The sequence below is a fragment of the Bactrocera latifrons genome, unplaced genomic scaffold (assembly GCF_001853355.1).
Source record: "Bactrocera latifrons isolate USDA-ARS-PBARC rearing strain unplaced genomic scaffold, ASM185335v1 scaffold_185, whole genome shotgun sequence".
Classification (NCBI taxonomy): domain Eukaryota; kingdom Metazoa; phylum Arthropoda; class Insecta; order Diptera; family Tephritidae; genus Bactrocera; species Bactrocera latifrons.
The window spans coordinates 234,055-250,843 of NW_017535352.1; the positions used below are offsets into that span (position 1 = coordinate 234,055).

General features: G+C 32.8%; 2 protein-coding genes across 2 annotated transcripts; both read left to right on the forward strand.

The window, feature by feature from the left end:
- Window positions 1-316: 316 nt before the first annotated feature.
- LOC108967367 (lactoylglutathione lyase) lies at window positions 317-1,667 on the forward strand (the record flags this gene model as incomplete). The annotated part of the gene is given in 5 exon segments (XM_018930720.1): window positions 317-454; window positions 700-836; window positions 995-1,081; window positions 1,178-1,291; window positions 1,505-1,667. Coding segments are annotated over 5 exon segments (597 nt in total), but the record flags the coding sequence as incomplete, so codon positions are not given.
- Window positions 1,668-3,550: 1,883 nt separating this feature from the next.
- On the forward strand, window positions 3,551-14,278 carry LOC108967359 (gustatory receptor for sugar taste 43a-like). Its single transcript, XM_018930711.1, has 12 exons — window positions 3,551-3,704; window positions 3,910-3,964; window positions 6,857-6,989; window positions 8,703-8,802; window positions 8,868-8,924; window positions 8,990-9,133; window positions 9,199-9,324; window positions 9,390-9,468; window positions 9,541-9,733; window positions 11,817-11,885; window positions 11,946-12,035; window positions 14,198-14,278. Exons 1-12 carry the CDS (start codon window positions 3,551-3,553, stop codon window positions 14,258-14,260), a joined length of 1,263 nt encoding a protein of 420 aa, XP_018786256.1. The 3' UTR covers window positions 14,261-14,278.
- The last annotated feature ends 2,511 nt before the right edge of the window (window positions 14,279-16,789 follow it).

Below are 16,789 nucleotides of genomic sequence, written 5' to 3' on the forward strand. Positions count from 1 at the left end.
TTTTTATTTAAAATATTTCAATTAAAATAAATGTATCAAAATATAAAAAGACAACATATTGCATATTGAAGAAGTTCTGCGAAATTAATTTATTCACAATTTTCTAACACCCCTTGCTAGCGCTTTACTAAATTTTGCTTTACTAACGCAAGTTTTAGTAAGCAACGTTAGGTGGCAGCGCTATCGTCACCACTTGATCGTCTTCAATATGAGTGCCAAAATATTACTGTCAAATTCCATACGGTTTTGGCATTGTGCACGCATAAATAGTGCCGGTCAAATTCCATACGGTTGTGAAATTGTTCGCTTAGTCCATCCGGCGTTAAATTCATTAAAAAGCACGCAAAGTATTAGGACATTTGCAAAAACTCAGGCAGTGAAAATGGCCGATTCAGTAGGTTTGTCCAATGAGGAGGCAGCGGCATTATGCAAGCCCGCAGATGCGGCGACCAAGGTATAGTGAATATAAAGAGATAATTATAAGTATTAGTGAATAATGGGCGAATTAGCTAATTATATATGTATGTATAATTAAATATATATGTAAATATGTATTTGACCTTATATGTGCATAATTTGACTAATACGTATTATAATCTTTATAAATATCGTATATATTCGTATGGTTATGATCAATCGTCTAATGTTCTTATTAAACCATTAGAGAAAGTTTATTAATTTTGTTGTGTAAAATTTCAGGATTTCCTCTTCCAACAAACAATGTACCGCATCAAAGATCCACGCAAATCGCTGCCCTTTTACACAGGTGTGCTTGGCATGACATTGCTTGTGAAGTTGGATTTCCCGGAAGCCAAATTTTCCCTCTATTTTATGGGGTACGTACATGGGACCTCCTCTAATTATTTAATTTGCACTTGACTTGGAGTGCTTCTGATAAGATAAAAATATATGATTACGATCAATATGGTATTTTTAAAAATAATTCGTTTGTATTCATACTAATGCACATATTTACATATGTCCATACTTGTAGCTATGAAAATCCTGACGACGTGCCGAAAGATCCCTCGGAGCGTAAACGTTGGGCAATGACCCGCAAGGCAACTGTGGAGTTGACACAGTAAGTTGCACTGCTGTTTACTTGTAAATATGTATATGTATATTGAATATTTAGTGTAAGGCATTAAAATATACAAATTAACCGACTTTTTTGCAGCAATTGGGGCACGGAGAATGAAGAAAAACCAGTATATCACAATGGCAACTCTGATCCTCGTGGCTTTGGTCATATTGGCATATTGGTGCCTGATGTCTATGCTGCTTGCAAGCGGTGGGTGTGAAACAAAGGAATTAATTATTTATTATGTTAATACTATGTAATACAATTCTTATGAAAGCTTTAATTTAAATCTAAAATTTATAAAAAAAAAAGTATATATCTATATATATAGTATATTAATATTTTACGAAAGTGTTAGCTCTGTTTATATAGAATTTCGAAAGGAATTTAAAACACTTGTATCTGTACATTCTCTATTTTCAGTTTTGAAGAGCAAGGCGTTGAATTTGTAAAGAAACCCGATGACGGTCGTATGAAGGGTTTGGCCTTCATTAAGGATCCCGATGGTTATTGGATTGAGATTTTTAAAGCAAACGTTGTATGAATAATAAACGAATAATATTTACAAATAAATTATATAATAATATTTATTTGTTGGGTTTACTTAATAATATTACCATATAAATATCTATATAAAAAACACATCTGCGAAATCAGTAGTTTAATTAATGATTTATTATTTTTTTATATTTAACAACAAAAGTAAAAGTAATTAATTTTAATTTTATTTTAAAAGTATTATTTAAGAATTTTTATTATCAGAACAGAAAAAAATTACATTCATGGAAAAATTGATGCAAACTTTCAAAATAAAGAGTAAAATGGTACTAATGAATAAAAATAATATTATATAAGTTTTAGGAAGTTAACTATAATAGAAATTAAATTTTATCAAAATGACCGAATTATTACAGAGTGTAGAAAAATATGTAAATAAAAGTTAAATAATTAAANATAATTTTTTTTTTGTAGTTTTCGGAAATTTTTTTTTTCGTTGAAACATTTCTAAATGTAAAGAAACAGTTTAAAAGTTTACAAGTTTTTTCAGTTTAATTTTTCTAAATTGTCATTTGTAATGCCTTAATGCAAATATAAATTATCATTGCAAATCCAAGAAAATAAGGCGCAAAGAATAAGTGTGAAGTTTTTCGAAAGTTCAGTACAAAATTAATTGGAATTTTTAGATTAAACTTCCAAAATACACGTTCCCAACCATAGTTTAGTGAACATAACTGTATGTACTTATGTGACTGTAGAGGGTTTAAAAATATTTGAAAAAAAAAATTTTTTTTTTGACTTGAAATTTTTTTAAAATATTCGAAAATATTAAAATTTGTGCAAAATTTACTTTAGATCACTACAAATATATAAGTGCTAGGCACAAAACTTTTGAAAGTACATTCTCAAATGAGTGAAATCTATTATTTATTAATTATAACAGAATTGCATAGTCGAAAGTGAAGAGAAAATTTGCCAACAATTATAGGCTAACAACATGGTATTAACAAATTTGTAAGTTTCGAACAGAATTGTTGTTATGCGTTGTTAAAAAGGTAATGACAAATAATTAAGCCGTCAGCACAAACCAAGCCCCCTTAAATATTTCACATTGTACTATGTACATATGTATGTGTGTTACGGCTAATATTGAGCGTTATTGTATTCATAAAAATTACTGAATGAAAACCAGCTCTCTTACAAAAAGCTACAAATCGCTATTTGCACACGTGTGTATGCTTGCATAGTGCAAGTGGCGCTCGCCCTCATGCTGCTGCGGCGCTGCAGGTATGTGTGAGCTTAAAAGAGCATTTAAGATAATAATCAACTACTTATTTGCGACAAATTTTCCATTTTTCTTGTTATACTCACATGTGCCATGTATGTATGTGTRTGTATGTTTTGACCGTTTAATCTGTCACGACCTCTAATAAACACACTGACCCATGGGTGCTATCACATATACAACGAAAAACAAATAAAGGCATGTGAAAATCGGTATATGGATATGTATGTATAGATCAGTGTGTGTGTGTGTGTTCATATCCTGGAACGCCCTTATCCATCGCCAAGCCTTTCGATGTGTGCAGTTTTGTTTACCTCAATAATAAATCGCTTGTTTGCGCCTAAATATATGCCACATTAGCGGCGTCGAAGTCGAAAATGGTGTTTACTGGCGATTGTTTGCATACCGTTACAAGTTTTGTCATTTATCAAAATTATGTACAACAAAATTTGAACTTAGCCAAATTTAAATTTTCACGCAGCACTGAATTGTTTGAAAAGCCGCTGGCAGTTAACGTGTTTAAGTCCGCGTACGCGGTGGTCAAAAACTGGTACTTAAATTCGGAAAATATTGTGAAAATTGAAAAACAAATGCCAGCAGTGTATTACATAAGGTTGCATTTGTAAATGTCTAATAAGGCTGGAGATTAAATTTTTGAAATTGCAAATCGCCGCGAAACACTTAATATGGAAATCAATGAGTCATCTTTGAGCGTGTTTTACCTCAGCAAATGGTTGGCTTTGGCACCGATTTCAATACAACAAAACGCAAAAGGTGTAAACGAGATAAAACGTAGTTTAATATTCTCTATATATGCTATCGCTTTGGGCCTAATAATGGGTGTGTATTGGAAAGTGAAAAAAAAAACAAAAAAAAAAAATCTAATTAAAAAATTAGATAAATATATAAAATAAAATAAAATATATACCATATATAAAATAAAATAAAAGTACTTTATTTCTAAAAGTCAAAATTTGTTGAAATTAACATTATTGCAAACATAAGTTTACTAATTATTTCATACCAACTGTCATGTGTTTTGTAGTCATACTCTGCTACGAAGGCTTACTGTTCGATGCGAATTCTAAGGTTCCTTTGCGGTGAGTATGTATGAAAATGTCGAAATGTGTTTCAAAAATCGATAGTGTTTACTAAGAATGTCATAAAACTATAGGTAGACAGTTACGAAAATATCATATTTGAAACTTTTGTGAACAAAGTACAGAAACGAATAAAATCAACCAACAGGAAGTGATTGTTTTAAATTTCAGCGACAGATATTAAAAATGTATGCTTTTCTCCCCACTGTTTGGAGTTTCATTGAAAGCGAGTATCAGCATAAAGATTTCATATTATAGTTAACAAAATCAAATACATCTATTATCTGAATTAGTGCTTCGAAAAAAGAAATTATTTTATAATAGGTTAGTGTGAAGCCGATACCTTTTTTTCAGAAAGTGCGAAGCCAAGATATGAAGAACTAAAGTGCTCAGCCTTAACGTGAATTTGGCGTGAATAAATCATTCCCATGTATTTTTTTCACGCCAGCGAAAAAACCGTATGACTAATTTCGTGTGCATGAAGACTTGTTTTTGAATTTCGATGAAACTATGAAGAACTTTGCCATCTTTTGCGGCATCAAAAATCGTTGTTGACTTTAAACTTGAAGAGTTACTTGGGTTTCCTCGGGAAAAAATAGCGTTTTTTCAAGTTTTTACTCCTATAAAAAATAAAAGATTTTATTACATTTTTTTATTGTTACAAACATACACGATTAACAATGAAATCCTGAAATTTTTGGAAAAAAATATTTTAAACTCGGCCATTGCTATAAAAAATAAAAGATTTTATTACATTTTTTTATTGTTACAAACATACACTATTAACAACGAAATCCGGAAATTTTAGGAAAAAAATATTTTAAACTCGGCCATTGCCTAAAAATTCGTGTTTTAATCAAAACCTTAACTTAGAACTTGGACGAAGGGACGAAGGAAAAAAAGAGAAAATAGGATTTTTGGCTGACATTTTTACAAAAAAATTAATACTTGCAACCAAGTCTTTAAGAACTGCATCTCAAATACCTGTGTAAAATTTCATGAAGATCAGTTGAGTAGTTCTGGAGAAATCTTATCAACCGACTTCAAAAACACAGTTTCAAGAAAAACGCATATATAGACGGAGCACTTAACCTAGTTAGCCTCGAGCGCAGAACTTTTCAAGTCTGTATCTACGAAGCTATTACTCGGATCAACTTGAAAATATTTGTACTGGGAGCTAGAGAAATGCACCACGCTCCTAAAAAAAAGCTTCAAAATAATTAACGTCTGCTGTACATTATAAAACATTTGTAGTAATTATCGATGTGATGGAAGTAATTTTTTTTCAAATGAACCTTCCCAGGCTGAAGTTTTTGAACCAGTAAAGTCTGATGAAACCAAACCCAACTCCTCCTATACTAATGCTTACCCTTTACATAGTCCTCCGCCAGTCTTTTTTTATTTTGCCCTTTCTAGATAGCCTTTTTCCGAACATATCTTTTCTGGTTCGTTAAGAAAAATATGAAGTTTTGAGAATAAAGCATTAAAACAGTTAGAAAGGACATTAGGGCAATCAATTGACAATCATTGTAGTTTAACTCTTTCCATTGATTTCATTCATTTCATGACGGTCCCATGCTGTGGGAATCGTGCAACTTCTTCCAATATGCGTTCACATTTTCTTTGTTCTCCTTCTGAAATCCTTTTCCCATATTAGGATTTTTCGACAAACTGACAAAAAGTGGTCGAACAAAATGGTACATATTTGCTGTTTTTTAGTTATTAGTATAAATATAAAATAAATAAGTTGAAGTTTGATTACAAATGCAAAAGACTTTTTCGACTACACAATATATTTACATTTGAGTGAAATTTGTTCCCTATAGGACGTTGTTCCCTTGAGAAGTGCATGATGAGATGCTAAGAAGATGTCTAACTTGCAAAATATCGAGCCCGCCTTGACTACTCGCTCAGGTAGCTTTAAGGAAGTTTCTCAAAAGTAGTGTTTTGTTAAGGTTTAGCAAGATTCTGAAAATTGTAAAAAATATATTAAAAATCTATAAATTGCTTGACAAAACAGCTCACTTTGTTTAGATACGACCTGTTTTAATTTTTTACGGTCTTCTTTATCTTGGAAAACATGGTAAAAAATGCACCGCGAACTAGAAAATTATTATTTTTTACACGTTTTCTAACCAGTTACTATATCCAAATTTCCGTTCGATACTCCATAGAAAATTGATAAAATAAACTAATTGAATTTAACAAAGGTTTGTTTTTGCTTTAAAAAACATTTTTGGGAGTTTAAAGTAGGAGGAATTTAATTGTTTTTTTTTTTTTCAAATCACATGAAAATACAAAGGGAATATTGGTCAAAATGTCTCGCTATATTTAATATGTGGAATATGTCTTTGTAGCTTTTTATTCAAAATCAGAGTTTTATGTATTTATAATACATAACAGTTTTTGCTTTTGTTAAAATAATCATTATGCATGAACGGTCGGATCAAATTGAAAGGCGAATTTTGTCCATTTCATCTCCTTCAAAGCAATCCCCTCCCATTTGTAACGCACTTATGCCAACGAGTTTTACAGTCATCATAGCACTTGAAAAATCCTCCGTCGTGATGGCCATCAGTGCCGATTCAGCTTTTATATCCTCAATTGAGTCAAAACAGTGTCCTCGGAGTGGTGATGTGAATTTGCTGAATAGCCAGAAGTTACAGGAAGGTAAATCAGGCGAATGCGGTGGTTGCGACACGATATTAGTTGAAAATGTGGCGAAATCATCGCGAATAACTAATGCAGTATGTGATGCTGCATTATCGCACTTCTTTGTTAAATAAATTCAGATATAGTAAAAATCGAAGAATTCACTTTTCTAGACATAGATCGATTTCTTAATTATTCAATGCAACTTACCTTAATATGATTTATATATTGATTTTTTAGAATGAATTCTTCTACCTCGAGGGTTGTCACTGCGATGGACGTTACTGTTGTGGTGTTCTCCAGTTTGGCTGGCATTGGATGTGGCATGTTTAGTGTTACGCCTTCACGAGAGCTAAATTTGCGTTTAAGAAAGGTAAAGCAAATAATTACTTTATTTGAGTGTTAAAATTGTACAGGAAGAAATCACATTTACAAATTTATATTTATATATGAAAAGTACGTTTAACGGGTTTTGTCCGCAGTGGACTTCTAGTGTCCAGTTCACTGTGTCCAGTTCGAGCCAACTTAGAAGATAGGATACTAAAAACAATTCATAAATTAAAAACAATATTGACATCTCTATTAAATGTACGCTCTATTAGGCGGACAACTCCATTTACCATGCATATTGTTATTGTTTATTAAGTATAATATATTAAGCGGACAGCTCTAATAACTGGACAGAAGGGCTGGTAACCAGACATTGATAAAGCAGCCTTAAATTCGTTATTTTTTCCAATGAAATGTTTGTATTTGTATGAACATATTATATTCAAAAACGTGAAGTACAACCTCTTGTATTGTTATACCGATAAAAACGTTGTCGCCTTTATTCGTTAATAAAATTTTCACTGTTTTGAGTAATTTATTATATAAATAATAGTATAAAACGTATACGACAGCAACGCGTGGCCGGATCCCTTAGTAGATATATGAAAGAAAGTCGTTATATAATTTATAACTCAGGAACGGCTGCTTCAAGATGTCTGTAAATATTTGAGAAGGCGGCTTAGGACCAGGGGACCGACATATGATAATTTTTATCTCTTTAAGATAAAATTTAATACAATTTCTAAATGCAAAAATTAAATTTTAAATCTTAAGCTTGTGTTCAAAATTTTGTTTATGATTTCAATATAAAGATATAGAACTGTAATTTTACACAGGGGATCGCTGAGGCAAGGGGCACATGTTGGCTAAAATATTTGAAAAAGTGACCACACCCTTTAGGTTTAATGCTGAAATAACCAAACTCGCTCAAGAAAATTTCATAAGAACCCCTACCGAAAATGTGGAAATGGATGAAATCGAAAAATAACCCCGCTTTTACTTCTAAAAGCTACTAAAAGTTTGATAAATTAGTATTTAAAATCGGGTCGATACTACATCCAGTATTACTACATGTAATGATTCGTTTTTCTAACAAATCGTATGTCGAATATTTCAGCCAAGTATGAGTATTTATTATATAATTGCTTGGATTTGTATACTCTGGTTGACTTTGTGTGCTTGAAGGTATTTCCCTGGCTTCGATTCTTGCAAGTTGTAAGAGTATAACATGCTCGGTTGCACCCGAACTTAGTCCTTCCTTACCTGTTATTCATAAATACCATATTACTGATATTGAATAGTTTATAATTAAAGTACGAGTATACCTTAGGCACAGCAAGGCGTGGACGGGTCTTCTAGTTATTGAAATAACTGAATTACATACATATTTAGCAGAAATAAAAATAAAATATTCCAAACTATCAGTATCACTGATGCAATTATTATTAAGTGAATTTCTTTAAAGGAAATTTTTAAATTATTAATTCTGATCTTGACTCAGAATCTTAATGGCCCAAATATATATCCATATCCATAGATTTTCATTACACGATCAGTGTGTTAAGAAGATTTGGAACGATTATTTTTTAATTTTTATTACGAAAACGCAGTATAATTAAAATGATAAAAAAATAACAAATCAAGCTTTTTTAGCAGTTTTGAATAAACACTATTTGTATAAAAATATGTTTCACGTTTCGAAAATTTATTGTTTTAATATAGTACATACTATGTCATACCTAATATTATCTTTCAGTTCGATGCCGCCTTGCATTCATTTTCGAATTTCAAACGTGACCGGATCACAACCAGAATAATGGCCATCATACCGATGGCTATAAGCGGAGCACTAATAGGTTATTTTATATTTTAATTTTCTAAACTTTATAACTGAACAAAAAAAAAAACATATACTTTAAAGCTTTCGATATATGGACATGGGTACTACAAATAGAAATTTCGCCACACATGAATTCAAGTGAGTAATTCCGAAAAAAAAAAAAAAAAAAAATTGCTAGCTTTCTTTCTGAACAAATTTTTCAGCCGCCAATGTCAAGTGGTATATCCCGTTTTATTTACTTTACTTCGTTATGATTGGTTTCCACATTTTATTCGCCAACACGGCAATTGGACTCGGCAGACGTTTTCGCCGTTTAAATGTAATGTTGAGATGTCAATACTTGTCTGGTAAAGATAATATTAATTAATTTGAATTATTATAAAATAAACTAAAAACATGCTCGTTTACGCAGAGAGCAAGCCATATAGCTTAGTGAGAACGCAGATTAACAGCATTAAAATCATGCCTGACAAAGCGATGTCACTACACGAAAGTATAGACCGTTTGAACGCGGAGTCATTGCCCAAAGACGGTTTGGGTCAGTGAAATCGAGAACAACAAGCGAAAATTTGATTTTTGATTTTCTTCTTCACTTTTATTTAGGCAAAACACGTGTTATGTTATTGAGATCACTTGCCGAAAACCACGAATCGCTGGGTAAATGCGTACAGATATTTTCAAGGTAATTTTGTAACCATAAAATCTTATCGTTTAAATCAAACGTAATGTTGAAATGCAGGTTTTTTCATTTTAGCACCTTCGGCATAGCCGTGCTTTGCATACTTGTTTCCTGCCTGCTGCACTTGGTTGCCACTTCGTATTTTCTATTTCTAGCATTGTTAAACCCAAATGTAACCGGTTATGCGTGGGGTCAGGTGCTGTGGATTCTTTTACACATATTAAGACTGTTGTTGGTGGTTGAGCCGTGCCATATGGCAACCCTAGAAGTGAGTATTAAGTACTTACTATACTTGTATTAGATATTTTGCAATGTTGAACTTTAATACTCTTGCAACATGTTGCTATTGGGTATAATAGTTTTATTACCTAACGGTTGTTTGTATCAGCTAAAACTCACCGTTATATATACATATATATAAATGATTGATAAGGATATTGATGAGTTGAAATCCGGGTGACTGTCTGTGTGTTCGTCCATAGCCGACCACTGCAACGCCCACAAAACAACATTTATCGAAAAGCTATAAATTGCCAAAACTGAGCAGCAAATTAAAATACAAAACTGAAATTCGGTACAACAAATCACATTAAGAAGGTTTGAAAATCCTTAAAAAGTGATCGCGACCTTTCCCTCTAATATGTTTAATGTACATGTATATCTTCCCAACCATTTGCACTATATGTTTCAAATTTGCACATGCCAAAATTTCGACCCTTCTTATGATAGTGTGAAAATAGGTGAAATCGGATAATAACCCCGCCAGGTCCTCATACAACGGTTTAAATAAAAACTACTAAAAGTGCATTAAATTAATAATTAAATGGATCAGAGCCATCGAATTTTACATCCGGGATGACACAGAGGAGTTTTATAGTTACCGATGACAAAATTAGCCGAGGGAAGTCACATATTTCCGGAACTGCTCGATTAATTTCAACCAAATTTTGTAGAAAATATTACTCTGACTCTTACGCTAGGTGCACATAATTATGGTGGGGGCTTCGTCATTCTGTTCTGTCATGTCCATCCACATACCATCGTTTTACAGGCAGGGACGTCAAAAAACGTGATGCGCGTTAAAGTTGCCTAGTGCCAAACGTTTTTCACCACGAAGTTGCATGTACATATGTCAAATATTTGGAACCCAACATCGTTTGTCCGTATACTATGCCCTGACATTTACGGGTAGTATCCCTGCGGCCAATGCCGCTATTGATGAGACGATATTGCAAGGTGTACTGTATAACCACAGTATGATGTCTAGGCGTCCACCATAATCTCGCGCGATATGCGTAAGATGTTAAAATTTGTACAACTCAGAAGATCTGAGCGGCTGCCTAACATGGTTTCTTGGAGTCCGTTGCAGTTGAATTTAGTATACGGGTTTGTCTCGGATGTCCTGATACGCGAAACAGACTGTGCGAGCAACCAATAATTGCTGAGTGGTTCTCGTAGGAGGATTTGAGCGAGATGAAGTTTAGGGAAGGAGGACTGATCAGAATGGAAGTCATGCTGCCTGGTTGATCTTTTAGATAGTAGGGGTCCTTTGTTGGTTACTCTAAGGGAGTGGCGGTGAAATGCGCGAACTTGGTGCAGATTATATAGAGGCTACGTAATTTGTGATCCACTCTCGGTTTCTTTAAAGACCTCAGGAGGTCTTAAGATGAATCCATCCATTGCCTGTATTATACCTAACCGATGTGAAGTTTTGTTGGAGCCTTCTAGCGCAAACGCAGCAGAAATATTTCTCCGGTCCAGGGTTGGACTCAATGCCAGCTGAGTGAAGCTATCCTGCTGTTAGGATGGTCTAAACAGATTTATATCGTCGAAAAAATTAGCCCTTGGCCGAATAAAATCCGGGTCCATTCCGGTAACGTTAAAACGGCTTGTCTAAACCAAAAATAAAATATCCGTAGAAATTATTCAGATAGAAGCACTATACTATACAGTTGCCATATAAACTGTGCGATCGGAACCCAAGGGTTTGTATAGAAAACCTTTTCATTTGACGAGATATCCTCAAGAAATTTGACATGGATTAATATCGAAGGCAATTAGGCAAACTCCGAAGATGTCATTCAAACAGAACGTTCAAAATCAAGATAGGAATTGCTATAAAAAATAGATGGGTGTTAAAGATTTAGTGCAGCCGAAGTTAACATTTTTTTTTTGTTTTATATAAATTTAAAAAATGAATGAATTTCTCGGGCTTTGATCTTTGCAATTTGAAAAAGTATAAAATGTTTGGTCACACCATAAATTAGCTCTTTCTTATTTGTTTATTAGAATATTATGAAAATTGGATTAATTTGAATTTTTAATAAATCTTTTTAAATATATTTTTGCAGTCAAAGAAAACCATACAAATTGTTTGTGAGATCGAGCGTAAAATGCATGAGCCTGTGCTAGTTGAAGAGGTAGCCTTTGTGACATATTTATTACCTATTTTTAATAACAAAATTGTATCTTTATGATAGATTAAAAAGTTCTGGCAACAATTACTCGTTATTGATGTAGAATTTTCCGCTCTCGGGCTTTGTCGCATCAACAGAAATATACTAACGGCGGTAGGTGGCTACAAAATATTTATAATTTTAAATTTTATATTTCTTAATTTCTTTTTTTTTATTAATATGTTACATTCTTTATTTTGAATTACTGTTGAAACTTAGACATCAAGTTCATCATTTGTGAAAGGGCAAAAAAAAAAAGTAACACAATTTCTTCGTTTTTATAAATAACACTGGTATACCGGTAGTTTTGTTACTCTGGATATATTTAATATCGATTTTAGATATATGTATTTGTGTCCACAGTTCGTGAAATTAAGTTTTGTAGGACTTCGGTTTAATTTTAAATATTTATTTCCATTTTACGCTACAAGAATCAGTAAAAAAGAAAAAAAAATAACAATTAGTTTTGTTTTGAAAAAGTAAGGACAAATTTTAGTAAACAAAGAGAAATTTCGAAAACATGTGTAATATTCCAGTAAAACCCCTTTTTTGGCCTTTTCGTTCGTAATTTTACTGATAGCAATATCTTTTTAAGGACCAGCAGTAATCTGCCATCTTATAACGATCTCAGCAACCTTGATATCATTATTGAACTTCTCCATTATAATTTCCAAAATTATTCGTTAATGTAGATAGTTTTAACTTGATACTCAAATTTGCTCCTAGAGTCTGACCGTTAGCCTGCAAATTTTGCACAATTTGTTGATAATTTGGTACTTAGTGGTTACATAGGCGACTTTCGAATATCAGCACAAAATTTGTGCATGATTGCAGAACTGTCATAACCTTGTCAAAACCTGTCTCTTTCATTTCCTTGCTGTATCAAAATTTCCACTTTTCAACTTTATCATACCAAGTTGAGAAATTTTTTACAAATGTCACTAAAACAATCTCTTCCAGCGTCCAACGCTGTGAAAGAATTGTTTTATCATTGCTAACTTGTTCGCGTATTACATCTCTGAGTCTGTTTTGAGAAAATAGCTTTGGTGTTGATATTTCATCATCTTATTCGCAGCGATTGGTGTAATGTCTTAATATCTAAGTTTTTGGTGATATCAATGTTCTGAGTAGTCGTGAAAGTGAAATTTTCATTTGGTAAATCAGAACATTTTGTAAACTATAATTTTAGATATCTCCACGTTTGATTTTTAGTAAAACCTCAAAACTTTCCGCGTAATTTTCGCATATTTTCGGGAAGGAGCCTGAAGGTGGGGATCATGCGTTGTTTGTAGGCACCAAAAAGGCTCAGAAACTTCAACATGACTGGAGAAGTAAATTTTTATTACTAACAAGTTAATATTTATCAAGTTATTGGATATGCAATTTTCTTAAAAACAAGCACACATTCAATATCTTTATGAACAGTTCGTAATCTGGACACTTGACATTATCAAAATTTGCTAAGATTTCTAGGCCAGCAAAAAAACTTTGTTTTTGTAGAACTGTGCTACCTATGTAAACTGATTTTATTGATAATACTGTAAATAATACAAAAAAAGACAAAATTTATATAAAATATTCTCACACAGTTAAAGTTCCATCTGTGCTACAAAAACAAACCGTAATAATTCATTGTATAGCAAGTTTTTTTTCGTTTTATGTAATTAACTATTTTTTAAAAATTATGGATCTAATTCGGCCTGAGGGTTTGAAGTGACCTTGGGGACCAGCGGAATCATGCGTTGTAATTACCTTTCTCCAAACACGAAGTAGTGAGTCGAATTTTTTGGATATGCTTGACTTTACGAAGCAAGAGACACGATTGTTTCTTGAACACGAAAATACGGATCTCGATGATACGGTCTTATTGCGATACTTCCAGATAACCAACCAACCTTATAATATTCCATCTACTCGGTGCAGTGCCGCTAAAATCTCATCTGAATTCCGTTTTGACGGAAATGACGGACTACAAAGCATGGTACCGCAGCACAATCCAATCCTTCTTTTCCGTATCCGTAGCATTAATTAAAAAAAAAAAAAAACGAACATGATATCCAGCCAAATGAAAAAAAGTAAGTCGATTACTCACGGAGAAAAAAAGTGATTGCGGTTTGTTTTTGTAGCACAATTCTTCCGTCACCCAGTATACATACCAAATTATAAATGTTTTATATTATGGATAAACATTTTTATACGTTTTTCTCCTTTTGAAAATAATGTAACGTGAGACTTACGCGCTTAATTCATATAATATGTCCTTTCATTACTTACAGCTTAGTTCAGCTATCGCTACATATCTGGTTATACTCATACAGTTCCAAAAAGCAAGTGGTTGATGCATTATCCTGTTTTCTTGTGAATTTCGCGTATTTAGACGACTGAGAAGTAATGCCGAAAGAATGTTTAACAATGAAAATATTGTAAATTAAAAAAGAAATAGAAATATAAGTAAACAATGAATTAAAAACTATATTTTGTATATTTGTATAATGTTTATAACAAATTTATATAGTTTATTTTACAAATACATCGAAAAATCTCTGGGGCATTAGGTTAATTAGCGACTTTATGTCTCAGTATTCTTCATTTGACAAGGCCTGCACAATTTTGTTTTAAGGCAAACATTTTGAACCTTCGAAATTTCAAATTTTTACTTTTGGGCACAACTCGGTTAATTTCTGGGACATCATATTTATGTTTAAATATTTAAAACATCAAGTCTAATAATTGTTTTTTAATTTATATTTTTCCTCATAAAATAATTGTTTTCGCTTACAATATAAGAGTTATTTGAAAACTCGCATAATAATAGTTATGCGGTGAGTTTGAAATAACACAAATACACAATTGAAGAGTAAACTTTTTCTTTTGCCTTTTTATGAGCGCGATCTGTCAACCAGTTCGTTTACTAAGCAGCTGCTTGAGTCGGTGCACATCAGTGCGATTTTTACTACGGATAAAAATATCGATTATCAAAAATTTTGTATTTTTAACCAAATTTCGTGTGAGCAATCTTTGCGAATGTTGTAAAAACCAGACAGTGAATCAGTTTTATTAAAAACACAAGCCTGCAGTGGTACAAACCCTTTACAGACGATCGATAGTTCGTTCAAGATATGCCTCGTTATGGACGACCTTCGAGATCTTCAACTAACGAATATATTAAAAAAAGAGAAGGATATGGTGCTTGGAAATCATCAAGCAGGTGTTGGAGATATGGTAAGAGGGTTCAACATCTCTCGCGAGTTTCTTTCGAATGAATTTATTGGATATTTTGTGTTTGAAACGCGTTCTTGCTCGACTTGTCCCGATAAAATAATAATTAATGTGCGTTATCTATATTTGGCGGAAAAAAATGTTGTGGTATATACATAGACATAATTTTCTCTTTAAATTTTGTATTTTGGCCTTTAGTATTATGTTATCCAGTAGTCGAAATTAGTTATGTTTGAATGCAGCCGATCGCAGCCATCCCTTACTTGTTTCATATATTTTTTCATAGTTATCAGTATGGCTTTAGTATGGCCTGGAAAATTAAAACCTGACCAAATATTCACAATGCGCCAAATCTGGAAAAGAGACGAGAAAAGAGGATCGAAACATACTACTTCTTCATCGATTTCAATGCTGCTTTTGACAGCTCAAGAGGAGATGCCTTTATTCTGTTTTTTCTGAATTTCGGTATCTCCGCAAAACTTATACGGCTGGGTAAACTGAAGTTGAGTAATACCTAAAGCTCCATAAGGATCAGGAAGGACCTCTCCGAGCCGTTCGATACCAATGGAATTTTCAGGCAAGGTGAGTCCCTATCGTATGACTTCTTCAATCTACTCCTGGAGAAAATAATTCGAACTGCAGATCTGAATAGAGAAGGTACCATCTTCTACAAGAGTGTACAACTGCTGGCAGACGCCGATGATATTGATATCATTGGCCATAACAAGCGCGCCGATTTCTCCAGGTTGGACAAAGAAGCGAAGCAAATGGGTCTGGTAATGAACGAGAACAATAAGAAATATCCTATCATCAAACAGTCGTCGCACTCGTGACTTAGCTCCCGCGTCACTGTGACAGTCATAGCTTCGAAGTCGTAGATAATTTCATCTATCTTGGAAACAGCATTTATAACAACAACGACAGCCTCGAAATCCAACGCAAAATAACTCTTGCCAACAGGTGCTGCTTCGAACTGAGTACGCAATTGAGAAGTAAAGTCCTCTCAAACAAAGAGCAAATTCTACAAGTCGCTAAAATAATTAAAATATTTCAAAACTTTAAACTGAATTTAGCCTTTAATGTGAGTCTTTAATAATAGTCCGAATTCGTCACAGTTGTATGCTTAGGTAATTTTTCGTCATTTCTTAGCACAATTGTGCAAACTAACTTCACACGTAGGCTTACGCTCTATCGATCAGTCATTGTCGGGCTAGCAACGACTTAACATCACGCAGGACTATAGCGCAAAACCCAATATGCCCTACGAGAAATATTTTATGATTTTAAATGAATTTGGTGCCATGCAATTCATTTTATGTTCCAAGTCTTTTAAATATAATAGGGAATATATCCTTAAAAGAAATCACAAATTTGGATGATTCATGCTACCCTGAATTGAAAAAAAATTCATTTAAATGTTTATATCTTTTTCCCTCTACTGACATATGTGAACAAATTTTTTCAGATTTAAAATTTATTTCTTCCAAACAACGCAATAAAATTTCTTCAACCCATTTAAAAATTATTATTTTAATAAGAAATAGTCATAAAAAGATTGATATAGATAAATGTATTAGAGATATAACATTAAACAATTAGTTTAAGCTATATTTATATTATATATATAAATTATTCCCTTCATTTCGAGA